The sequence below is a fragment of the Osmerus mordax genome, chromosome 2 (assembly GCF_038355195.1).
Source record: "Osmerus mordax isolate fOsmMor3 chromosome 2, fOsmMor3.pri, whole genome shotgun sequence".
Lineage (NCBI taxonomy): Eukaryota > Metazoa > Chordata > Actinopteri > Osmeriformes > Osmeridae > Osmerus > Osmerus mordax.
Window position 1 is genome coordinate 12965678 of NC_090051.1, and position 27467 is coordinate 12993144.

Sequence of the window (27467 nt, forward strand, 5' to 3'; positions counted from 1 at the left end):
GAGGGTTAGTCGGACAAAGCCTGATTTGATAAGAAAATAGCATGAGAAGTGATGAGAGTAATCTTCAACATGTCACGCAACACGTTGTGATGTAACTGCATTAGTGCTCATGGTCCCCTAGTTTCTAATGCCCAATCATAGAGAATGGGAGATTCATAGCTTCATAAGTGTTGGTTAGTGTGTCAGATGTGTTTCAGCCAGTATAGCAACAACAGAGGATGATATGCCTATGTGGTACCACATAGGCGTATGATATGTTCCATGTTATGGTATAACATGGAAGAAGACGCTAATGAAACCACCATTTTTTAGGAATATAACTCTTCCAAACCAGGAAAGACCGTATCCCCTGCTGAAATCCAAGAACTCAATTTCAAATGGTCTATTTATTTAGCAATATCAGACAACATCACTTATACGGCTATCACAGTTCATGTCCACCCTGTGCATATTGAACTGACTGGATTTACATCCAGTTAAACCATGGCCTTGTGGACAGAGACAGGGCTTGTTTGTGGCTCACCACCAAGGCTGGCTAGGAGCTGTCGCTATGACAGACTCTCGCTTAGCGCAAAAGGAATCGCATTAATCCTCCACTTCCTCTCCTCTGACTCCCAGGTGGAAGAGAAGGCCCACAGGGCAGAAATCATTCACGGTATTTAAACACTGGACGGCCATTTTTACAGATAGAATACATGTTAGGGGTAAATTGCCGCGATGTGTCATTGTTGTATTTAGAGCTGCGTAATTCATGAAAATGATGGTTCAACTCTGCTGCTCTGTGTACTGAAGGGCTGCCTTTGGAGAGAAGCAGGGGACTTTAGGTAAAATGGAGGCTCAAGGTTTTTTTTCTCTCCCAAAATGAAATAAACAAAATAAACCAAAACACAGGGCAGGCATATCTTGGTGATAAAGATAAGCTAGTTGGTTTAACGATACAATTCTGAGATGATCTCCTTTCCTATGGACTACTGTGGCCCCTGGTGATATTTTCAGTCCGTTTCAACCCCTATGGACCATTGCATCATCCTCTGTCACTAGCATAGGCACCTAGGGAGTCAGGTGGCTGAGTGGTTAGGGAATCGGGCTAGTAATCGGAAGGTTGTTGGTTCGATTCCCGGCTGTGTCAAATGACGTTGTGTCCTTGGGCAAGGCACTTCACCCTACTTGCCTCAGGGGAACTGTCCCTGTACTTACTGTAAGTCGCTCTGGATAAGAGCGTCTGCTAAATGACTAAATGTAATGACAGTCACACTAGTAGCATCATACATAGCGTCATACACAACTTCTCATTTCAATCGTAAGTTCTTGTGTTTTCCTTCATATCTATTCATTCTCTGTCTGTCTGGATGCCGTTTCCTCCTCAGTCTGTTCTCGCGAGTTCTCTATAAAAGATCAAGGGTACACGAAGGAATGAGGGATTCAGTTTGCTGTTAGCAATGCTCAGAGGAAGGAGGGGAGCAGCAGGAAAAGGGCTTCACAACTACAGTAGGAAGCCATTTAGTTTCACACTTTCCACCTTTTCACTCCCGAATGGAAGGGTTTAAAGAGTGGTTTTAAGGTCTCCCCAAACAGGCTAAGGTGGTTAAATATATAAACTATGGTCTAGTGTATGGCGGCACTGGGATCCTACCCATGAAAAACCTTCCCCTGAACGGAATTAGACCAAAGACTATCAAGACACAAATACATGGTCTACAAACAGATTATACATTTAAGTTGACCTTTATTGTTACATGAGAGGAAAAAAACGAGAAATAAACTGCAGAGAATATAGGCATTGTCAATGAAAGTGCCATCAATGGCTCAACAAAAGTATGAGGTAAAGGAGCCACCCATAACCATAGATGTGGAGCAGCCCTGCAGCCAGTCTGCTAAGGCACTTCAGCAAGCACAGCTTTCCAGGCCCTCTGCCCTCAAACCTGGCAACCCAGGTGGAGCCACAGAAAACAGAACTTCCAGCCACAACTTGGCTGCCAGTCTGTCGGCAGCGGTGAAGGAGGAGGAGGAGAAAGAAGAAGAAAGAAAAAAAAGAGTCCCTTCCAGCCCCACGTTCTCCAGAACAGAGGATAAAAATGGCCCCGACCGGATATGTGAGGTGGCACTGCCTTTGGGAAACATGAAAGCCTTTACACGTTTTTCCTTTTGATTTTTTTCATTTCTTTTCTTTCTAGAAACCACACACATAAAAGGTTCTCCCTCGCACGTGAAGATGAGGGGGACATTTACAGGGTCGGCACAATGTCTCCAGAAGAGGACTGGTTCTGATTTGAAAAGAGGAGAAGCAAGGAGAGAAGAGGAGAGAAGAGGAGAGAAGAGAGGAGGTGCTGGAAGCCACCACAGGTTTGTGGCAGTGAGTCAACTATGACGAACTCCCAGCACTTGGTAGACTCTCTGTCTACCTCCAGTCCCTCTCCTTCAGCCTGTTATGGAGTGAAGTAAGAATGCAGCTCCAGAGAGGCTTCCAGGAGAGGGATGAAGGTTCTCCTCTTCCACAGTCCTCTTCTAAAGTCTGGGTCAGGGTCTAGTCAGGATGGATCTGGGACTGGGTCAGGGTGAAGGTCCTCCTCCCCTCCAGACAGAAGACTGAGGAAGCCCTCCTTCAATGCTGCCCAGGAGTACTTCCTGGTGTCAACCTGCAGAGGAAGGACAGGACAGAGAGAGGCCAGGATAGAGGCCAGGACAGAGGAAGGCAAAGATAGAGGTCAGGACAGAAGGAGGTTGTACAACATGACAAAAGAAAAACTGAATAAATAACAAACAAAAACGAACCAGGAGAGTGTTCATGTGTTCCTGCTTTCATCAGGAGGTGGGGATTGTGTTCAGGGTCAGACTGGGACCCAAAAACAGCCCAGGACTTTGGAACCCAGACCGGCCCGCGACCCGTGTACAGTTGCTTAATACAAATAGGCTATATGATAATAAAGTATAATGCAGTGCTATCGAAGACTGTTAACAAAATTTGATCTAATACAGTATCTAAAAATGAATATGGCACCGGTTGCAAACAACTTTTAAAACACTGCACGCAATCTCAGTACTTCCGCACCCACTCCATGGAATTGGCCGTAGGGCTTACCCGGAAAACGATTGATTTTTGACCAACTGCGATCTGTAAACTGGACAGACAAGTGCACCGTTCAAGTTTACGGGGGGAATCCCCACCCTTTGGATTTTGGATCGCTCCAGTTAAACAGTTGATGGGTATTCAGGCCATCCTCAAGGTGAACGTAAACTATTAGGCTTTTTTATCTTTGCATAGTTTAGTGGCCATAGCGGCCGTTCAAGAAATCTCCCAATTCTCCCGATGGCCAGTCCGACACTGATTGTGTTCCTGCATGTGTCAGGCTGTGAGGAGTGTGTTACCTGAACGTGATGTCTCCTGACAACATCAGGTCTTCTGCACAAGGCCTGCAGCTTCTTACACAGCTGCTCTGGAGTGGCATACAGATACTCCACTAAACACACACAAGCATATACACACACACACACACACACACACACACACGCACACACAGGAAAGTATGAAGGAGAAAACGAGGGGGAAAAGAGAAGTGCTGCATCATTAATGTAACAGAAACCTCAAAGCGTTGACAGCTCACGTTCATCATAAAAAATGCATAAAACACTGATGGGCAGGTTGTACATAATTGAGCTAGTATTCTTTTTAAAGGTTCCCATTAGCTATGCAAATATAATGGATGTGAGACGGAGTTTGAGACTTTAAAAGCAGGTAAATCCAGGTCACATTCTTTTAGAGGTTTCTTCATGTCGACGTAACAGTTCAGTGAGAGACTCCTGTCCTGTTCTGGAGAGACTATTCATCACGAGCGTGCAAATAGAAACCAAAGGAAAGAGTACCTGGGAATATCTCTGGGTAAACCAAGGCCTTTGGACACAGAGGATAGCAGCCACAATGGACAGCCTCTAACCTAGGGGAACAGTGTTAAACACATTTAGTTTGCAATTACATTTAGTTTGTCATGCAATCATATCAATAGCAACAGAAAATATTCTGGGTTTCTGATCCTCTAAACAATTGGTCCAACAAAAAATAAAAAATATGCCAGAAATATATGTTTCAATCACAAATGTATGTTTCAATCTCAGGAAAGGCACACAAAATGTGTTTGTTTCTCGCCCGACAAAAAAGAAAAGAAATTGCGTGACATTTCTGCCACTTATAATTGGTTGAGCCTTGTAGAGCTGGAGAATGCAGTCCATTGAGTCTGATGTCACACTGTTCTGCCACTGGTTTATTTTCATGCACATTTCTGAATAACTGGAGCCTTCAAAAGAAAGGCCGGGATGAGAAAATATCTGCTGGACAAGGACCAACCTCCGGTCTTTTTTGAGAACAACCGCAAGAAGACTGATGACATTTTTGCAACTATCACTGGAGAATAGTGACAAAGAAAAAAAAGTTTAATCAATTCTCTAGCATATTCCACTTCCATGAACACCCACTGACCACAGTAGGCTTCCTAAACACACAGCTTCTGAAATATTTTGTGGAACGGCACATGCATATTTGATGATTCTTCAATCTCACTCCTCGCCATCACCGTGGTGCACCATCTCTCACGCTGGCTCCAGACATGCATATTTAAACAGCCAGATTATCATTCCCAGGTTCATTTTATTTCACTTGGAAAACATAGTGTAAAAAGAGTTTGCAATGTTACGCTGGGGTGAAAAGAGATTAATTTCCTCTACTTCAACATCTTTTAATAAAAAATCGTAATTACAACAGAGTATTGTTGTTTTGGCCTTGACACTACACCCGCATCCTCCCCAAACAGGTGAAAGGCAGTTACAGTACGTTTATTGGAACAGCAACAGTTCGATTCTGGGCAGCGCGTTGTTGATAAATGGACCGACAGTAACATTCAAGCACAGTGATGGAGAAGTCCACGCTCTGTAATCAAACAGCACTCAGTCCTGCCTTCCAGAACACAGCTGTGAAGATCGTGCTAATTCCCAGGTGGACAGCAGGCCCACGGCGCCTGACAGCACGATCTATGAAAGCGATCATCAAGCTCAGTTCCGTTTCACCGCCGTGATGCGTAAGCGCCCGAATGGTTATCAGGCTTTTCATCTCAAATATAATTAGCTGATCATTTTTGCTAAATGACTTCTTCACTGTAGGGCATGCATAGCGCCTGCTCAAATCGCCTGCCCGTGATTAATCAGATTAGGCCACATTCAACTGTAATGAGGATGAAACACTTTGGCGACACCTCCGTTGGGCCACATGACCGGACTGCTCTTTCCGTTGGGCTCAAGAGGCCTGCATTATCCCTGGAGTGAGGGCGAGTACTTATCTGCTGTTGTTCTCAGTCATTACTAAAGCTAATGTGCCAGCCCGTAGTGTTGCTGGAGAGGTGTGAGGGAGAGCTGTAGAGAGGGATGACGAGCTCGTCTGTTGAGCGTCAACTCTCCGAGGAGCCCATGTTAGTATCGATCCGTGGCTTGTGTTTCCCTGCCTGTACCTTGAAAAACACGTCCAGACCCCAAACGTGTACACACATACACGCACGCACGCGCATTACGCCTCTCTCGCATCTCCACAAACACTCTCTCTCTCACACACGCAGACGCACACACACTTACACAGCCGCACACGCACACAGTACTATCAATAGAGCTCAGTGGGTGGCCTGCGTGCTTGAGCTCCCCTTGGTTGGGATGAAAGGAAGCAGAGTACATGATTGTGGAAGGCTCCCCCAGAGGGAGACCCCTCCTCTCACTCAGAAGGACACTCTCCTCCGCAGCCAGAATTAGCACCACGCTTCATTTTCCCTCCATCCTCCCCTGGGAGCAGCAGGATCACAGCCCGTCTCCACTGAAGCTCTCTCTCTGTCCCAGCTCCACCCTGGCCAGGAGCGTATCACCCGACACATCAAGCGCACCCCAGAAAGGTGACTGAAGTCTGGCGCTGAGGGGGCGAGGGGGTCGGATCGCTGAGGCCCAACTCTGGACTCTCTTGAGGTGAAGGAGGGAGCGGGGTGATGTTTAACTCAACCTGCCTGGTGCATTAATCCACACTTCTGTGGGCTCGGTTTTCTGACACTGCTTCGTAAAGTGCAAAAAAGAAATGGCAGAAAACCAACAGCACTACCAAGCTGGTATAATTGGCTGCATAGTATCGATATTCCTCATAAACAACATTGACTTTAGCATAATGCTCTGAGAAGCACTGAGCCGTGTTGTGTCGCTGTTGCGTCGCCATGAGGAGCAGGACTCACATGGCCACTCCGAAAAACTCATGCCTGGCGGTGGACACGACCACGTCTGCCTGGCACAGCACCCCCAGGTAGTCCTCCTTCCTGGGCAGGAAGCCCCAGTGGAGGACATGGGCACCCAGCTCTTCCTTGGCCTCCGCAAAGACATCTGGAGATAGAGGAGATGGAGGGGGGAGAGGGGCATCCAGGATGGCAGGGAGAAAGAGACAGGAAGGGAGCAACAGAGGGGAGGGTATGAAAGAGAGCAGAGAGAAAGAGAGAAGGAGGTGACTGTATATCTCACAATAGCTGTCTTTCATGACCTGGATAGAGTATAAAAGAGTATTATTTGATATGTCTTCAGCTGAAAAATGTCAGTGACTGCTGGCCTTTGTCCCCATGACTACAAACCAGGGCAGCGGCTTACTTCATGAACTGCTTATCCGCTGACACAGACCTGAGAGTTTGAGTCAATTCGATTCCCCTAGAAAAAGAATTCACTTAGAATGGCAAATAAATTGAGAGAAATAATGTGATGGAGTGCATGTCGTTGAGGATCCATCTGCTGTGGCCTTCTGGACTAACAAGAGCCATGCTTCGGCATCCCGCTAAGGAAGTGATGATGATGAAGATGTCTCAACAGACACAACAGCCAAGAGAAAAGGTCAGCCAGGCAGACAGATGAATGAGGCCCAGAAAGCCAAGAAAACAAAATAAATATTTATATGTGTAGCCTACACTTTTTCACAAAAATATTTATACTTCTTTCCAATTAAAATTACTTTACGGCTAAAGGATTGTAATGATATGAGAAAGTAAAATTGTGCAAGTTTTCCTACTTACTATAAAAATGCTTTAGGGTTTATACGATATACGAGTAGGTGATATACTGTAGAGCCGACAATATGAGAGGAGGAAAAACAGGTGAGCGAGCAAAAATAATCAATACCATGACCCTATTAGGAAAATCAGAGTAGATTAAAATGATCCTAATGTGATTGCCTTCCAAGCAATCATAAAGGTAATTAGTAAATATGAGGCAGGATTTAGGGCCTCTCTGCTACTATAAAAGTTTACATTCTAATATAAGAGAGTGTGTTTCCTGTAACTCCCGCTCCACTAAAGGCCTTAGAGGGGGAGTATTAATTAACTTAACAGTCCTGAGTAAATACATTGGAGTGTCCCAAAGTCATTACAGCATCATCACATCCTAATGGGAAGTGTGTTTTATCAATTAAAACCCTTCCCAAGAGTGTAATGTGTTTGTATGTCAGGTGACCTTAGGCCTTAATCTAATCTCATAACCAATTACGTTTAAAGCCGTAATATTTACACCCGCCCGGCCTAACCGTGATGTCTTGGCAACACTTTTCTAAGGTGAGTGAAAAGTCAACCAAGTTTTTCTGCTGCTTCGGAACATGAAGGGCCATCTGTAAACTAGACTCACTCACCACAGAGACCCGGCTATGTGTGTGTACGTGTGTGTAAGGCGTGAGTGTAGAGTGAGTGTGTGTATGTTTGTCTGTGTTTGTGTTTGAGTGTAGGGGATCTGTGTGTGGGGTTGATGTGTCAAAGTGTGTGTGTGTGTGTACCTGGTACGTCGGTGAAGGTCTCCCCCAGCACAGACAGATGAAAAGCCAGGCCTCTGTTCTTCAGCTTGAGCAGAGTCCTGAAGAACAGCTCCGGGTCTTTGTCATGTTCCCTACACACACACACAAACAGAATACAGCCTTTTGATGGACTTCACTTTGACACACACGAGTGTACACATGTACATTCACCTACAGTACACACATACCCACACATGCACGCACACACATGGTACACAGGAGAGCTGGAGGCTTACATTCCTGGCCATAACCAGCTCTGACCTATAAACACACACACACACACACACACAGTACCAGCCCAGCCAGCCAGCCCAGGTTGTAGGAGGCAGCAGCAGCCAGACAGATCACAGTCTTCCCTGGGGGGTAGTTGACTGTGATCTCTGCTCCGGCAGGTGGGGAGAGAGGGGGCGGCGGGGGAGGTGTGGGAGGGGGAGTGGGGCAGCGTGGGGCGGTGTGAGAGGGGGGGGGACGGGGGGGACAGTGATACCAGCCTGCTCTGCTCCTCTTCTCCTCCCTGAAGAGCACGCTCGCCTGGGAGATCCTAGTTAACACACAGGTGCTCAGCTGGCGAGCAGATGTCACACGTCGCTTCACCCTGTCCCCCCCATCCTCACCTCACCCCCCCCTCACCTCACCCTGTTCCTCCTCCTCCCCCTCCTCACCTCCCCCTGCCCCCTCCTCACCTCACCCTGTTCCTCCCCCTCCCCCTCCTCACCTCACCCTGTTCCTCCTCCTCCCCCTCCTCACCTCCCCCTGCCCCCTGCTCACCTCACTCTGTTCTTCCTCCTCCTCCCCCTCCTCCTCACCTCCCCCTGCCCCCTCCTTACCTCACCCTGTTCCTCCTCCTCCCCCTCCTCACCTCCTTCTGCCCCCTCCTCACCTCACCCTGTTCCTTCTCCTCCCCCTCCTCACCTCCCCCTTCCCCCTCCTTACCTCACCCTGTTCCTCCTCCTCCCCCTCCTCACCTCACCCTGTTCCTCCTCCTCCCCCTCCTCTCCTCCCCCTCCTCACCTCCCCCTGCCCCCTCCTCACCTCACCCTGTTCCTCCTCCTCCCCCTCCTCACCTCCCCCTGTTCCTCCCTCCTCACCCTGTACTTTCCCCCTCCCTTCCACGCCATCATAAAGGGGAGCCAACGGGAGCGCTGATGATCGCAAACAGCAGCCACAGATGTTTCTTCCCATCACACCTTCTCCCTGTGAGGTCCAGTGATGTAAATCAGCGCTGAATGTTGCGGCAGCACCAACTGGATGAGTGTCACTTCACGTCAGACAGCAGATAGATCACAGCGGCCTGAATGTAGGTTGTCAGTGTGAACGGACCTGTCTCACTTACAACGTGTCTCCCTGGAGGCCCTGTCGAGCTCACCTCTCTGGTGATGCAGCTGTGATGTAACAGAGCTCTGATGCAGGCTGATTTGAGCATGCCAACATGCTGACTGAATCAGTGATGATAGAGCAACAGGGATGGTGCCAGGCCAGTAGGGGGCAGCCTTTAAACTGATCAACAAGGATCCTCTAAACCCCAGGGAGAGGAAGCTCTGGGGAGGGAAAGGGGAAAGGAGGGGGAGAGAAGGTGCAGACTAGCGACCAGGCCAACATGTTTTTAAATTTGAGTTGTCACTGTTAGCATTACAGATGGAGAGAGGGCAGAATTGTCCTCCCAAAAACAACAGACGTTAAAACAACAACATCCCACATGGGAAATGCTGCGTTTCACATGAAGTCCGCAGTGTCAGACACACTCTGGGTAAAAAGTCCTTTACGCTGGAAAGTATATTACTGGCAGGAGAAACTCCCGTAGCTGTGTGTGTGTGTGTGCGTATGTGTGTGCTCATGTGTGTGTGTGTGTGTGTGTGTGAAGGTCAAACAGTACCAGTACTCCTCCACACACCTCCTCTCTGGGACCTCCTTAGGTGAGATATTACGGGAGCTTATTTATCCTCATTTCCAGCCCTCCTATTCCTTCTCTTCCCCTGTGGATAAGACGCTAATTCCCTTATTTCCTCTCCTGCCTCTGAATCCCTATCCCCTCGTTACTGCTCCAGGAGCACAGTGAGAGAGAGGCCTGTGATAGCGCCACACACCCTTCCCCCCACACACCCCTCTACCCTCCACTGGAAAACAAAGCAGTGCTCATTAATTTTGGGTATATGACTGTCAGGAAGAGTCCTGAGCACCCGATCGCTCGCTCACACACACACACACACACACACACGCACACACGCACACACGCACACACGCACACACGCACACACGCACACACACGCACACACGCACACACACACACACCTTCACCCAAGTATGCATGCATGCATGCACATAAACACACACCCCCCTCCCGAAGTATGCATGCATGCACACACATAAACACCACCCCCCCCCCCCCCAAGTATGCATGCATGCATGCACATAAACACCCCCCCTCCCCAAGTATGCATGCATGCATAAACACACACACCACCCTGCCTGACTCCCCATTGATGACCCGGATCTCCTGATGACGCCCGTTAACCCCCAGCGACAGAGCACCAAGTCGCCATCATCATCATCATCCCCCTGATTGGAGAGTGAGAGACAAACATAGACTTGGTGACATCTTCACGTCATCATCCCCCCGCCTGCTGACCTGCAGCCAGGCAGAGACAGGCTGCCCTGGCAGTCGAGGTGCGTCCCTCTGAGGGGCTTGTTTCAGCGGGCGGGTCGACGGATCTTTCACCATAAACCAGAGCGTTAAAAAGGGACGGCCTGTCTTCATGTACGAGGTAAACATCTGTGTTACAGACTCCTGTGAAGATGATGTGGCTGTTCATGGCCGCTGTTTGAATTCCCTTTTCCACCTTCCTCTCCTCTCTTCCTCCAACCCCTCCCCTGTTCGCGTATCCTCTCCACTTCCCTCCTCTCCTTTCCTCTCCTCCCCTCTTGTCTTCTCTCAGCCGCCCCCTCCGCTCCTTTCTTCCCTATCCTCTGTTCTCCCCTCCCTTCTCCTCCACTCTCTTTTCGTCTTCTCCTCTGCTCCCTAGCTCCAGTCCTTTGTGCCGGTACAGCACACCACCCCAGTGACCTCCAATGTCTACAGATGAAGCGGAGCAATGATCTAGAAGTCTCTATCCCTCTTTAATATGCAGAACGTACCAGCCCAAAAGAAAATAAGATCCTCTCATTTAGAAAGCTGGGATTAAATATTCCCCTTTATGTTGCACCCAAGAGGTGCGTTTTAAAATTCAAATACTATTTACTCCGATGCACAATGTGAAATGAGCCCAATCACAGGAAAACTGAACAGCAGAGCCCCAATTAAGGGACACTTGAACAACAAAGCCTGGGTTCATATCAGTAGCATGACAGATTAGCAAAGGAGAGAACAGAACAGTGGCGAGGGTAGAAGCAGAATAGAGAAATGATGGTAGTAGAGTAGAAGACAGAGGAGAGAAGAGAGTGGAGTAACAGAATAGGAAACAGTAGAGTAGAGAACAGAGTGGAGTAATAGAGAAGAAAAACAGAACATAGTAGAGAAGAGAACAGAGTAGTGTAACAAAGTAGAGTAGTACAGAACAGTAGACTAGAGAACAGAGTAGAGAAAAAGAGTAGAGAGCTGTAAATTTACATTCAAACACCTCATATTTTCTGGGGTGCTATTCATCAACTGCCCATACCCATTGACAGTTTTCTTGGCTAGTTCATTTTTGAAGTGAATCTGCACAGGGATCATGGACGCCGTACATCGACTGAAAGTGACACGGAAGTGTTTATTTCTTCCACAAACAAGCGGAGCTGGTTCATGCAGGGGACGCGAGACCTAGTGCGTCACGAGCAAATCGTCATCACGCGTCAAGGCACACATGGTGAACGCATTCACCAGGGGGAATGCGTTCGCTGCTCTCTGCCCGGATGTCGAGACGGTGTCTCAGGAGACGGTGTCTCCGTTGGGTGCGGCAGGGAGCTGCTGCGAGCACAACCATATGCCAAATCAAATATTACAATCATGTATTGTATCGTGTGGAATAAAGTATCAGTTAACAACACTACTGAGTCCTCCTGCCTGAAACAGCACACCCTGACACTTGAGAGTCCTGGTCCACTGGCCTGATACATTCGCTACGTTAGAGGCCAAGTCCACAAGCATGATACACTAGCTATTTCAGAGGTTTGGTCCACAAGCCTGGTTCAATAGCTGGATGTTCTCTCCATCTGACTCCACACAGGGTTGTAGAACTTCCGATCTTACTCGTTAACATAATAAGCCGAGCATGAAGCTGAAAAGCAGAAGTTGCCATGCTGGGATGCTAAATGAGTGTGCTTCTGCCTCATGCCTCCATGTTTGACTTTCATTTCCTGTTCCTGTCCAAGTTGCTGACAAGGGTTCGTCTGAGGTCAGGAGGCAGGGCGAGGCCGGGGAATGCTGAGATGAGCGCCAAGAGTGTGTGTGTGTTTGTGTAGGTGCTGTATGTGTTGTGTGTATGTATGTGTCTGAGTGGGCGTGTGTGCGTGTGTATGAATGTGTGCGTCAATAATGACCACTTGCCAGCCTTACGAGCGGATTAACAAAAACGGAGAAACATCACAACCGCTGATGACGTCATCAGTCTGAGGGTGGCGTCAGACTCACTGCTCACTGCGTGCCCTGCATACAAATCATTACCTTATCCCTAACCTCATCTAGGACACCGTCTAAGACACCCCTCCTATTCCTCCTCTCCTCCTCCCCTCGTCTTCACAGCGGTGTGCCTACGTGAGTCCTGATTGCTTTGTTTGTTATTTTCAAATCAACAGACCCCAGGGCTGCAATCCTCTTGAGGTAAGAGCTGGAGCTGATCCCGCTCAACCTCTGTGTCCTGAGCTGTCAGAGGCTAAACCTCTGCTAGATTTAACCTCTACTCCCTCTCTCCCCCTCCCCCTCCCCCCTCCCCCTCCCTCTCCCTCTCTCTCTCTCTCTCTCTCTCTCCCTGATCCTCAGTACCGTGGCACGAGGCCATCCTCCTACCTGTAAACATCTGTCTACTGGCGGGCCTCTCTGATCTCATCCCTTTATCCCTCCATCCCTCCATTCCCACCTCCACCCCCTGGTCAGTGCCTGCAATAAGACAGTCCTGTAATCTCAGGGATCCAGGCCACACACAGATTAACAATCTGCGAATGAGGATACAAAAACTAGTGAGCCCCTAGGAGAGATGGAGCGACAGAGAGAGACAGAGTGTGTGTGGTGTGTGTGTGAGTTTGTGTGTGTGTGTGGAGCTATGGAGGGAAGAAAGGAAGTAGGGACATAAAACAAACTGCGAGCAGCTTCAATCGAGGAGATTATCTAGCTCTCACTCTTGCTCCCACCTATCCTCTCTCTCCCTCTTTCTCTTTGCCCCTCAATCGGTAAATCCTAATTTAGCCCAGAATAAAGCCAGCGTTTATGAGGCCTGGATGTTGGGAGCGATAATCCATCTGTGTTTTGCTCAGTTTAGAGGAGATTACACCCTGGGTGCTTTTGTTACTGATATAAGAGTAGGTGAAAAACAGCTAGCCAGAGCAAACACAGAGATGGGGGGGCACCGACGAGAACCACAGCCGCCGCCGCCAGCGAGGACGAGCAGCTCTGGTGGTCTTTGCGGTAGTTAATCTGATTTACGGACATGTTTTGGTGAGGAAACGGAGCTTCTCTGGCGGACGGACAGGAGAAGAATGTGTGAATCTGTCCTCAGTGACACCGGCCAGGAGACACTGCAGAAGATCACAGGGTGCTTGCTCTCCGGAGACTGGCATAGAACGTTAAAACAACTTGCACCACTACGTCACACTGGATAGAAAACCCTCCAAGGAAGATCTCCCAGCGAGAGGTAAACACACTCATGGTAGTCTATCAACTATCAACACACCACTCTAACTAAGGGTTTCACAATAAGAGTACCTTGGTTTACTCATCTGAGTGTTGTCGAACAACACTCCTGGAGGGGCAGGAGGGGGGCAGCGCCGGTGGGGCTGTGGGGGCAGCGCTGTAGGAGCGGGGGCAGCGCTGTAGGAGGGGGGCAGCGCTGTAGGAGGGGGGCAGCGCTCTTGGGGCTGTGGGGGCAGCGCTGTAGGAGCGGGGGCAGCGCTGTAGGAGGGGGGCAGCGCTGGTGGGGCTGTGGGGGCAGCGCTGTAGGAGGGGGGCAGCGCTGTAGGAGGGGGGCAGCGCTGGTGGGGCTGTGGGGGCAGCGCTGTAGGAGGGGGGCAGCGCTGGTGGGGCTGTGGGGGCAGCGCTGTAGGAGGGGGGCAGCGCTGGTGGGGCTGTGGGGGCAGCGCTGTAGGAAGGGGGCAGCGCTGTAGGAATGGGGCAGCGCTGGTGGGGCTGTGGGGGCAGCGCTATAAGAGGGGGGGCAGCGCTGGTGGGGCTGTCGGGGCAGCGCTGTAGGAGGGGGGCAGCGCTGGTGGGGCTGAGGGGGGCAGCGCTGCGGTGCGAGAGCTCCCTTCAGGTCTCTCCCAGTCCCAGGAGAAGCTCCAGCACATCGTTTTTGGATTACGGGGTGCGTGACTGCTTTGTTCTCCATCGTGCCACGCCGTGACATGGCCAGCGGCCCCAAACACAGAGAAAGCAGCAAGGTAACAACAACAAGGTTGTTGTGGAAACATGTTTGCTTCCAGTGCTTGTCCTGGTGGCATATTGATATGGGAACATGCTGCGTCATCACGCTATAACTCCTAACACTCCCTCTGAGACAAGTTCTCTAAAACGTACAGTCATTTATGTTTGTCTAAAACCATTTTAGTGTGTATTTTGTATTTGTGTGTGTGTTTGTGCTTGTGTCTGCGTGAGATTGTGTATACCCACCCATGTTTGCGTGCTAGTACATGTGTGCGTGTATTCATCCTTCAGTTCCTAAGGTCAAATCACAACTCACCACCTATGCGGCCAGACAATATGGAGAGGTCTGGCCTGACCCTCTGCTCCTTCACTCCCCTCCTCCTTCTCAGCTTCCCGCCGGTCACAGAGGCCCTGGTCTGCCTCGACCTCCTGGCCTGGCTCTGGGGGGAGAGAGAGCGGTTCCTCTGCTGACATACTTGTGTAAGAGACGTTCTGCTGAGGTTCCTTCAGTCTGCAAAGAATCTTGTGCTCAGGCAGGAGCCTGTGTGAAGAGCATACAGAACACACAGAATATCGATTTGATACTGTATAAAGTAAAACAATTATCACATAGACGTTTCAAAGAATATGTATATGGTTAGCCATCTGGTTATAGTCTTTGGATAGTGTTTAAATACAGACCTAGCACAACCACAACAGAAACAGAGACATACACACACTAACGCGGGTCTTGTGACCCGTGTTTGCATCGCAAGACGGATCGACGTCGGCCCATCACCAAAGGATGTTCCCCAGGCTGGGCCCGGCCGCTCTGCTTTCTTTGGAGAAGGAGAGACGAGGAGCTGGAGAAGGAGGAGGCCGAGAGCCAGCATGGAAAGATGCTGATGTCATTGCCGGAGGAATGGGAAACACATTGGACACGCTGGCACAGAGGGAGGTGTTCGTGGCTGGGTGAATTTATGAAGGCGGGAGCCTTGCCTCAATCGCTGGGGAGGGAGACAGAGAGGATCTCCCTAGACCTCTGGTCTGGTGACCAGGCTCCGCCTGCAGACCCTCAGCCTGCAGACGCACAGCCAAACAGACGTATGGAGACAATCAGAAACAGGTCAACAGGTGACCTAGGATGTCCTCAGAGGTCAGAAGGATAGAGGTGAAGTCACACACACACCCACACACACACAACTAAGGCCAAAATGCCAAAGCCTGCAAATACAAAACACCCACAGCCATGACCTTAGAGATAGAACTTAACCTTTGACCGGAGAAGCCAGCGTCTATTGGGAGTTAGTACATGGGAGCGTGTTCCATTGGAAGGCCGTTAAAACACTCAATCCCGACGCCAGAATAAGCTTGTGGCGGGCACTGACATCACGGCATGACGAATGGACGCTGACAGATTTAGCATCGTTACCATAAGATGTTAATGGTGTTTATAGCTCCTCTCCATCTCTGGAAAAGCCATCATAAGCAAAACAAACCCTGGGAGTGGTACTAAAAGATATATCACACACCCAATTCAAATGTGTCGCACGTTAGGCGAAAAAAGTCCATTCTTTAATAACTGCCCTAAAGCTCGTTTGGATCATTCATACAACACAGCCCATTGCAGAGAGAAGCATGCACAATAACACTGCCTGAGGTGTTCAGGCATGCGCATGAAGAAACGGGAACAGCACAGTGGACGGAAGGACACCCCTTACCCCTTCTAATAAGCACTCGCATTATTACAATCCATGAGGTCATTTGTAAAGGCGTGGCTTGGCATCCAGGCAGCCGGACATCACCTTGACAAGCCATCGATGAAAGTGCCTCGGTGGATGAGTAGATGTGAGGGGGGGAGATGGATCTGTTACACAGCAGGTTTGGACAGGGGGTTGTCTGTGCTGTGTCTCTGTGGGGTGGTGGTGGGGTGATGGGGGGGGGGGGGCTGACAAGCAGGGGCTTGTGGTTAGCTATGACCAATGGTGCTGTGCTGCCAGCCCCTGGGAGAGCTTCATTCAATAAGCCATTTCAAAAATTGGATGAAGAGGTTTTGACTAGGGGCAATAAAAACGATACGGTGTCTACCGGCAGAATGAGAGAGAGAGAAAGAGAGAGAGGTACTTAGGGAGAATGCCACACAATTATCTTATTTATAAATCAACAGCAATTTCGGTGATGACTTTACCTCTGCATTTGATTAAAATTGAAAGGATGAAGAGGGGAGTCAAAGTCAAAAATCATTTGATCTAATTTCCTTTATTGGCAATAATCACAAGTGTCTCTCCAACTGGATAATGAAAAACGTCAGTGATCAGGAGGCCCAGAGGACGCTGGCCCTGGGGGAGAGAGGGCAGGGAGACTCGAACTGGAGAGGCAGCAACGCTGAAACCTGGGTCAGACTTCTGCAAGTACAACCAGACCTGCATCTGTGTTGTCATTCGTGGAGAAGGCTGATATTTGTTTTACAAAGATGGATGAGATATATTTGGGCTTTTGAATTCATGATACCTTCAATGATAGCAGAGTATTGTTTGTGTGTCGTGCTAAGGGATTAAGCTCTACAGGACTGGGGCAGAATATCTCACAGTACCTGAAGAGGACAGGTGCATTCCAACAGTATCTGCCCGAGGACCACAAAGCTACACACACATACACACAGTATCTCGTAAACGATGTTTGCAAAACATGACAGAACGTATACATGCATACTTTGACCATGCATCCTGAACCACAGTAGAGACGCCCAGGGCTCTCCAGGTCAGTCCACCACGGCTAATTCTAGAACAATCTCTGGCCCTCAACTCCCAGGAGGCTTGACTTGACTAGTTAGGTCAGAATAACGGACCTCATCCAAAGGTTTGGCAGCTAGGTTAGCGACCCCGAGGGCAGGAGAGCTCCACAGCCATCTCATCAGCCTCATCCTGCCATCCACCCAGCTGACGGAGCTCTGAGCAGGGGCTGGAGTGGAGAGGGGCTCAGCGGTGTGGTCCGAGCAGGTCATTAAAACACATTAGCATCGACATTACAGTCATTACCGTCTGAACCCTGCGCCAGGAGCTCATCCAGTCTCCCGGATGTCTGTGGCGTTGTCTCCGTGGCGCGGCCATCCCATCCCAGGCCGCGGCCCACAGCCCCCCGGGAGCAGAGCAGCGCGCTGATGGATATTCAGAGGGAAAGGGGGAGGGGGGGGGGACTCGACTGCTTGGCCCGCAGTGCTGAGAAGGCCTGAGCAGGACACCCCCGCCAAGAGGAATATCTGATCAAAACGCTGTCCTTTTTTACCCCCCCCCCCCCTCCCCCCCACCAATTTCTGTGGCAGTAACAGGAAAAACTCTGAAATGACGTAATGTGCATATGGCTGGCGAGGCGGGACATCAGGAGAGAGCAGATTACAGCAGGAGCCACAGAAGCCCTGGCATCTGCTGACGGGAGGGGCTAATACCCTGAAACACCCAATAACCTGTCCCCTGCCTGGGTAGCATCCAGGTTGAGCCGGCACGGGACAATCCCCATGTAAGGACGGGATTTACTACAGAACAACAACAGGGATGGGACCAACAGCAAGCTGGGAAACGTGTTAGTGGGGATGAACGGGGGGGCATGCAGAGAACATGACCCGATGACCTGCAGGTCAATACTGAGAAAAATGCACTCAAACATCCTAGCTGAAGGACAAATAATCTCATTAGATTTCATATATTGAAGCCACTTCACAAGTGAGATTGGTACTGTACCGTCGACAAAGACTAGAACACCAGCTTGTGTCAAACTTCATAAACACTCAATCACGTTACTTGTTTGTATTCTCACTTCCATGTTAGAGCTTGCATGACTGGTCAGAGTTAACAGGCTTCGTCACAGCCAGTAATGCTACGTCTCCATTTAATCGAAGGGATCACTGTGGCAGTCAAACATTTTATTCATTTTCTTGCCGAGAATGACGATGCAACACAAAATGTAGCTGCGCCGGATGAGAAGACAAATAAAAACGTAAAGCAGATTTCTCTTTCTGCTCCCTCAGTGTGTGTAAAAACCCCAGCAGCACTGGGATTAGTATAGCAGTGTTTTGAAAACACTCGTTTTTCTTGATTATGTCATGGCTGAACAGATGCCAGTGTGTGTTAGCTCAAGTTTGGTATTAAGGACAAATCACCAATGGATGGTTTGATCCTTAATTCGTTCCTATTCATCACGGTTACTCTCCTCAACTTCAAAGCGCCATATGGACTCAATTGTGGTTGTTCTTGGCACCCGAGTCTGAGTCCATCCCAGGCACTACTGCACCTCTAGTTTCAATCGTCGTCAGCCTTTCTAGCCAGTCCTACGTCGCACAGTTTGCACACGCTCAGATGCATGTGTCATGAACTAGGAGCAGAAGACCAGACCCTGACACAGAGACAGGCTGTGATTGGAGGAAAGAGGTGTTAAGTAATCATGTAGAAAAAGGTGGCAGACAGCTGTTCTTATCATGATGAGCCTGGATGAAGCCCTGATGAAGGACACCCCCTCCCCCATCCTTAACCCTCAGCTATCTTAATATCTCTCTGCTCTTTATCTTCTTTCTCCTCCTGTCCTCCTGTCCTCCTCTCCTACCCCCTCCACACCTCCTCCTCTCCTACCCCCTCCACCCCTCCTCCTCTCCTACCCCCTCCACACCTCCTCCTCTCCTACCCCCTCCACACCTCCTCCTCTCCTACCCCCTCCACCCCTCCACCTCTCCTACCCCCTCCTCACCTCCTCCTCTCCTACCCCCTCCACACCTCCTCCTCTCCTACCCCCTCCACACCTCCTCCTCTCCTACCCCCTCCACACCTCCTCCTCTCCTACCCCCTCCACACCTCCTCCTCTACATCCCCCTCTACGCCACCCCCTGAGACTGTCGGAGTATCAGGTCATCTTATCCCCTTTCTATCCCTATTCCTGCTCATCTTCCTCCTCATCTCAGTGGGACTTTGGGTGGAAGTGACATTAATTAAAGAGACTGGGACAATGACTATCAGCTTGTGTGAAGTTGAGAGGCTTGGGATGCTGAGCCCCCAACACACACACGCACACACTCACACACGCAGGACTAGCTAGGTCACAGCTTTGAGAAGTAGATGCGTCCGTTGCCTCGTCCCACTTTAGCGGTGTGGCTGTAGAGATTAGAGATTTTAGACGGCGTGCACGCCAGATCTGCAATCACCGACTCAAGATCGATTTGCTTCTAGATCGTAAATGCGGGTTAACAGGAGGATAAATATCAGGGATCCTTTTGCAGTTTAAATCCAGTCCGTGCGCTGAGATCTGAAGTCAACCACAGGATCTCGACTGTAATCAAGGCCGAAATTCACCCTACTCAGGATAAAACAACAATGAATGTATATTTTTCCTGGCCAGGTCTTTCTGGTATAGCTTTGATAAAGAAATAAAAATGAATACAAATGTGGTTAAATGCAAAATGTTAATCTGATATGTCCTAAATGACTTCTGCTCATTGTACTTAGCATATGGAACCTTTAAATAAACCATATTAAATAGTGATACTCAAGAAATCAAAAATGATACAGTACATCTGTGTAATACCTGTCTCTCTTTGTTTCTCCCCCCTTTCACTTTCTCTCCCTCTCTCCTCTGTCGGATAGACATAGACATAGCTTTGTGTTACAAATTCCTTTTGCTCCATCGCGTTAATGTTTCCAATTAGTTCACACAGTCCCACGGCAAAACAGACTCACTAAGGCACGTGGCAAGCAACGCCTTCTGATGTCCATAATCTGGAGAACCTTCTAGAGCCTCAGGGCTGCTTCTTCCTGCTAGGTTCACTTTGTGGGGTGGCTGATACAACAATCTCTTTAGACACAAATGCAAAACCAATTCAAACCAGGTCAGCTCTTGTTCTCAACAGATCTATTCACCCAAAGCACGGGAAATGGCCCAGTGTTCAGCCTCTAGTGAACATGAAGAGACCTACATAGGCCACACGAAAAACTAATGTTATCCCTCAAAATGAAATCGAATGATCTCAAATATCTTATTTTACCACTCTAGTTCAGCATCTTCAGTTGGTTGCAAGAAGACGTCCACTTGCATTTGGGCTTGCAAGAGCAGCCCAAGGATAAAGTCTCAAACAGCAGAGTCTCACACAGGATATCCTGCCATCTGCTCCCAGAAGAGTCATTCCAGGGGCCAATCAAACGAGACCTGAGCAGAGCAGTCTTAAGACTTCACAAGGAGCCACATCAATGGCTTTTAAACTCAGCCAAAGAGGGAACCTTTTACCAATCAACTTAAAAGTAGCTTCAGTTATCTGCAGCCAGTTAAAGAGCTTAATGAAAAACGGCCATCAATGCGGAGGTCCAAGTATGTGCAACTCTTTCAAGTTGGGCTGCAAACCTGCATTCATATCTCTCTCCAAGGAAGAAAGCAACCGTGAAGAGAGGGGGGGGGGATTCTCTTAGAAACTGATGGCAACAATGGAGACGTTTGTCTGTTGAACAACCGCTACAGGATCAAAGCTACCCCATTTCTACAGGCCACATCTAAAATTCTCGCAAAACAATTGAACAAAACACTAATCAAGGCATAATCGAATGAACCCCTGCTCCCAACACCTGACTGTGCAGGCCTCAGCTAGGGAACAACCCCACAAGGCCTGACAAGCTCCACAAAGACATGAAGAGAGAGAATAGAGGTAGAAACAGCTGTGGGGGGCCAAGCTGTCCAAGACGACACCTGCTGATCACGTGGTGGTCCGTGTTGATCTGATTAGCACCCTGGGCGCGCCCCACCCAGACGCGCCGCACCAGCCCGCTGACGACATTTGAAACAAAGTCAGCATCCCGCCGCTCCGCCATGATAAATGTGGAGGCTTTGTCCACCACCGCAGGTTTCTGCCGGCTCAGGTCAATCACTATTAAATTACAAAAGTCCTCCCATCAAAAGGCAGATTGATAGATGAGTCCTGCAAACACACCAACCACAAAGAGCCTTCTTCTCTGCTTTAAGGAACCCACCAGAGTTCCTCCACAGACACAAAAAAGGTTGCAGGTTTTCTTTCTGGGCGGGGGGGAGGGGGGGGACTCACAACGCCACAAAACTCCCCAGGTCAATTTGAAAGACTGACCAGGAATATTTTAAAAAGAGAGAGAAACACAGAGAAAGAAAGAAATGCATTGAGGACTAGAGAATGGAGAGGAAGAGAAAGAAGGGGGAGGAAGAGAAAGATGGCGAAGAGAGAGAGGGGGGAAGGCAGAGAGAGGGAGAAAAGAGAGCGGGAGACATCAAAACACCTATGCAGAAAAATAATCTGGTATTTCTCCCTCATTTGTTTCTCTGAGCGTTTTATATTTCCAGAGAGCTGGACTAACCGTGTTTGGGATGAGACCACAGGCATGTTGAGGGATCGTCGGCCATGCATATAATCACTTACTTACACTCTGTGAGCTTGCTTTGGATCAGGCAAATGACCGTCTGAAAATGAGCTGAGAACCCTCTGGGCGAGAGGCCTGCGTCAGCCTCGCCCGCTCACTTTCTCTGGGTCTTAGCCAAGCGGATGCACAGGAAAACATGCAGGGGTCCACATAAACACACACACACTCTTGTGCAAACATGCACGATTGCACCCCCCCCCATACACACAAACACAGAATTAAAGGATAATTAAACAAACTTCTTTCTCAAATACACTTAAGTAAAATATTTGAATCACTCTCTTTATTCTACCAATATAGGCATGCATCCAGATGGTTATCTGTATCATTTAGATGATACCATGTATCATGTTCATGATATGTGATTCTCAAGCCCTCACTGTGTGGTGCTGAACATGTATGGGATAAATCTGAGATGACTAGTCACCAAACACACAAGTTTGACTAGGGAGGCCATAAAGTAAAGATTTGACACCATTACTGGAGGCAGGGTCACACAACTCAACTCTCTCTCTCTCACACACACACACTCGTAATACATACACATACATGTGCGTGCACACACCTACACACGCGCATACAATCATAACGCACATTCATACACAGTATCGCAAGCCGCACACATACGTTTCCTGGCCAGGGATCTCCTCAGGGGGACTGGGTCTTAATAATTAGCTATAATGTGCCTCAAGAGTGTGCTCAGAACAGTGTGTGCACTTGGGTGAGTGACAGGGCTCCTTTCATCTCCCCGCTGTGTTCAGTCACCCCTGAGAATGGCAGGGCTTGAAAGAAAGCAGCAAAAATTGCTCAAAAACTGCATCATATGTTTATGAATTTCAATTCAATAAATGCCATGCGCCCCCATGAAAGTACAGCCATTATGGTTTTCCTTAAAATGCGATATCATAAAACCCAGCAGCTGTGTCGTCTGGGAGGCAGATCTGAACCGACTTTCACACTTTTTATTTGGAAGATATTCCCACCTGAGAGGCCAACAACACTAATCTGTTTCAATCTGAGCATGCTTGCTCTGTTGACATTCATAGATTTATTCTAAACTGTGTTGTTGCTTTCATGTGAAGAGGTGGCTGCTGTTAATTTGAGCTCTAATCCAAACCAGAGCCTCTCTGTAGAATCGCTGGTTTGGCCCGTTTCACTGAGCATTGTTTTGGAACGCAGCAATAAAAAAGCACAACCCCTCTTCACTGACCCGGGACTGCATCTTATAAAGAAGGACATGGAACCAATCGATTCAGCATGAATAGGTTCTGACTGGCTTGTTCTGTTCTGAGGTACACAACTTCTAGTGAGCAATACAAACTCCCAGAAGTATCAAGTGAAGCAAATATAGACTTAAAACTGACTAATGTAGTTTCACCTCTGTGTTTCATCTCATGAACCTGGTAGAGATGATGGGTCAAACTGCTAAAAGTCAATCTTGTTGAAATAAAACTAATCAAAAAGCACTTTTTTGATGACCACAAAGTTGTCCCTTTTAAACTGTACAGGATAGAAAAAGCAATGAAAGTGTTTGACAGATCAAGCACTTAAAATTAGCTTTCAGGATGAACATGAACCAGATTAATCTTGTCACTTCAGACAATCTCCCACCAACACACACGCACACCCACCCAAACACACACACAAACACTCCCAGATTGCTAAACAAATCAGTGTTCCAGTACGGCCTATGTAAGAGAGTGATAGGCCCCAACGACAGGATATTAAACCTCTGTCACTTCTAATCTGGATTTCTTACACAACTCTGCCATTAACCATGCTCCTGAAGCTGGATTAACAGGCTGGCCCTCCTCCCTCCTCTGCGCCTGCTGTAATCAGCGGCCCGGTCCATCCCTGGAAGGAAAACGACTGGAGCCAAGGATGAGTCCACTGACCTGGTGACGTCCGGGAGTTGGAGAGGGAAGTAGAGGACCCGACACTTTGGTCGTATGAGCGAGGCTAGATCTCTGGGCCTGTGGTCGGGAATCCTCCTCATGAAGGATGAGATGGAGGACAGGAAGGACTCCATGTTGAAAGAGGAGTTGAACGCCACCACATCTGCCACCAAGCTGGGTGAGAGGAGGAGGAGGAGGAGGAGGAAGGAAACGGGAGGACCGTCAGAGATAGCACATTCTCTCTGCTCTCTCCGCCATGCATGAAAAGTGAAACAGCAGCAACTATCGTTTCTTCATCCCTTGATCTCCAGGACTCCTAAATGAAGCCCCATTCTCTTTCATTAGAAGAAAAAGGCCTGCGCATTATAATTCAAATTAGCAAAGCAATCTGGCTTCAATCCAATCAAAGCTCTCCTAATGATCCATTCTCTTTGAGTAGCGTATTATTTAATGCTGCCATATTTGACTGGGTTAATGATGTTAAAGTAGATGGAGTGGGCAGGGCTCAGCAGAGTTATTGACGTGTTGCCCTATGCAGATCAACAACAATCAGTTTTCTTTCGAGTGCCTCTCTTTACCGTTTAGCCTTCTGATTAATGGCGAGGCTGTCTCTCGACAAAACTGACTTCAATTAACCAGAGAGCATCATGTTGGGTCGCGGTAATTAACCAATCATGTGCGCCCTGACATGCTCATTAAGACAAACTATTACAGTTGAGTAGTACGCGTCTTTTATTCCCCGATGCAACAAACAGAGTAATTGTGCGTCTTCTTAATTGTTATTGCTTGTCATTGTTTACTCGTGCTCTGTGCTGAAGCTTCGCTCATGTTCCGATTGTGCTGCTCAACGTTGTCCGTCCCGCTAACATAACACTGGACCCAGTGGATCCAGCCTGCTGTGGAAGGCAGCGTTTACCATGACAGGACCTGGTTGTAGCCATACTGGAAGTCTCTCTCCTGGGTCTTGCGGACGGGGTAGACCAGCTGGTTCTCGTGGAAGTAGAGAACCTTTTTGAGGCGAGCCAGGTCGGGCCTCAAGGCCACCAGCTCAGCCAGGTTGAGGACGGAGGAGGTGAACAGCACCCTGGGAAAGCAGAGCGGAGGGGTGGAGGGTTAGCGGTGAGTTTCAACCCGCTAATAATACCTTCATACCTCACCAGTATGCACCCAGAGGAGTGACATAACTCCCCATTTAGCAGGGCCATACTTAAATATGGCTGCCAATGCCAACCGTTAAGTGTTTATTTTCCTCGTCCATCTAAGGGGTACATGTGACAGGGAAGTCCCATGTCACCCAATCTCTGAGTTATCTGGAGACCAAGGCAGGTAAAATAAGGAACATCATTCACAGGATATTCTCTCTGTGTCTATACGGTATCACCACCATCTCTCTGTTCTGTTTCGCCATCATCTCTCTGGGTCTATACTGTATCACCACCATCTATCTCTACTGTAGCCTCTAGCCAACCTTGCGTGCTGGAGAAACAAGTCTTTGAAGCGCTGCATCTCCCTAAGTGACCCTGTCCCTCTATTCCTCCACTTCGTCTTGGCTCATCCCTTCACCAGTCAGCCAGTCCCCTCCTCTCCTCCTCTCTCTTCCTCCCTTTCAGTTTCTTACCCACGAGCGAGTCTCTTTGATGTGGCGAGTCCACGAGCCATCACTGAGCAGGCGTCCCCCCCCCCCCCCCTTCCCCTCCAGACCTGGGATTAGCCCAGTTTCCTGGCCCTGTTCAGACCTTCCATCAAACCTAAGAAGAGGCCTAAGACTGCGTGTAACAGAAATCACCCTCACCCCCTAAACTCCTTGCTAATGCGAGCCTCTGACTCAAACCAGATGAGACTTCTCTATTTTTACCTTTTTTTCCAGCCAAAACCAGTCCAGAGGGACTTCCTGTGTAGTTAGGAATTAAACGGCGGGACCTGCAGCGCTTGTTATACGCAGTGCAAGCTGAATCACACAGGCTTTACCTCCGTACGTGAATATCTGAGGAACTTAGATCCTCTGTATGTCCATATCTGACCTCATACTGCGCAGGGAGGATTGCTGATTTTAAAACATCCACATCCGAGATGTTTACGGAAACCACTCAAATAAATAAAGATGAAAGTGGAATGGGGAGCTATAGGACAGTGTCACGTGTTAAAGAATAGAGAAGTCTTACTGAAACAGTTCAACCGGTTTATCCCTCATCATCTGACACTGAAATCAATACTGCAATCCCTTATACGGCAATACACGAGGCTCCAGCCTCCAGCGCTGGCGTGTGTCCCTACTTACTGTATCTACCTTAGCACTAGCAGTTTCAATGCGGTACCTGTCTTCTGTTTGACCTTTAGAATCAGGAGTTGAACTCTACTGTATGAGTCAGCTCTCTGCTCACTCTGCCTCCACACTGCCTCTCAGCTCCCTGCTTCTCAGCTCCCTCCTCTGCGTCCACACTGCCTCTCAGCTCCCTGCTTCTCAGCTCCCTCCTCTGCCTCCACACTGCCTCTCAGCTCCCTGCTTCTCAGCTCCCTCCTCTGCCTCCACATTGCCTCTCAGCTCCCTGCTCTACCTTCACACTGCCTCTCAGATCCCACCTCTGCCTCCACACTGCCTCTCAGCTCCCTCCTCTGCCTCCACACTGCCTCTCAGCTCCCTCCTCTGCCTCCACACTGCCTCTCATGCTGGCACCGCCGCGCGGCCGCCTTTCAAATGCCGAGAAGGATCAAAAGCAGACAAGTAGGTGGGTTGACACGGCAACCTGATATCTAGCAGCAAGTGTGTGTGTGTGTGTCTGTGTGTGTGTGTTACATATGTGGGTGGGCAGCCACCCCAGTGGGCTGATTTACTATCTAAATTCTAGAAGTGTAGTATCTTGTATCTACATGCTTTCTAAAAGGTCTAGTTGGTGTATCGAGGCCTAACTGTCAGATTACTAGCTTTTACTGTATCCTTAATATATCTGGTAGTCTCTTTAATGAGTCTCTCTGCTAGCCTGTCTTCCAGTCTCTCTGCAAGTCTCTCTCTGCCAGCCTCTCCCAATCAAAAACTTGGTGAACACCGTGCTGACATTCATTGATTCTCTCATTTTACATTTGATTAATTGAGTAGACTCGTATCAGATGGCTTTGATCCTGGCCCGCTTGGTTGACAATACCTATATGAGGGGCTGGGAGGGATGGCCTCCATGAAGAACAAGGCTGCCGTGCGGGCCCTCCAGTGCCACTTCTTAGCAGGCAGAGTGTAGGCCACGCATCCTTCCAGCCCCCCCCGGAGCAGGTCACACAGCTGCCTGTGGGAGCCTCCGTAGAAGGCCTCCACCAGCAGCACACTCATGGAGGCGGCTCTCTGAGGAGACAGAATGGAGGGATGAAGAAGGGTGGAGAGAAATCCCAGGGAAGATTGGGAGAGATGGGTGAGGTTGTTGTTTGGAGGGATGGCTGGGGTGTCTTTGGTTGGGAAGGGAAGGAAGTCATGTTGGACTCGCCGTCTTATGTGGGAGAAAAGAAAAGCTGACAACACACACAAGCATTATTCCAGTTGCTATCTGAAACATCTATGCTAGATGCACATAAAGCCATTTTCAACTGTCATAATTTTCATTATAAGGCCTATATGGGAGGTAAACAAATGTTACATGTTGTCATGACAAACTAACCCCGATAAGCAGGGTTACCAGAATAAAGACTGAGTGCTCCAGCAGCTGCTGAGGCTAATGCTAATCATCACAGGCCTCACAACGTCTTCGGTGTTGTCTTTTCCAGTGAATGCCCTCTTCTCCATATATTTTCCAGTTTACTTCGACAGTACATGT

At 48.9% G+C, this 27467-nt stretch overlaps 1 protein-coding gene across 1 annotated transcript; it reads right to left on the minus strand.

Annotated features, from left to right (window-relative positions):
- Positions 1 to 1727: 1727 nt before the first annotated feature.
- gtdc1 (glycosyltransferase-like domain containing 1) lies at positions 1728 to 26997 on the minus strand. The gene is made up of 9 exons (XM_067257810.1): positions 26811 to 26997; positions 24587 to 24754; positions 23671 to 23844; positions 14698 to 14922; positions 7817 to 7926; positions 6249 to 6393; positions 3862 to 3932; positions 3367 to 3458; positions 1728 to 2636 (listed from the first exon to the last, which is right to left on the minus strand). Exons 1-9 carry the CDS (start codon positions 26987 to 26989, stop codon positions 2529 to 2531), a joined length of 1272 nt encoding a protein of 423 aa, XP_067113911.1. The 5' UTR covers positions 26990 to 26997; the 3' UTR covers positions 1728 to 2528.
- Between the last annotated feature and the right edge of the window lie 470 nt (positions 26998 to 27467).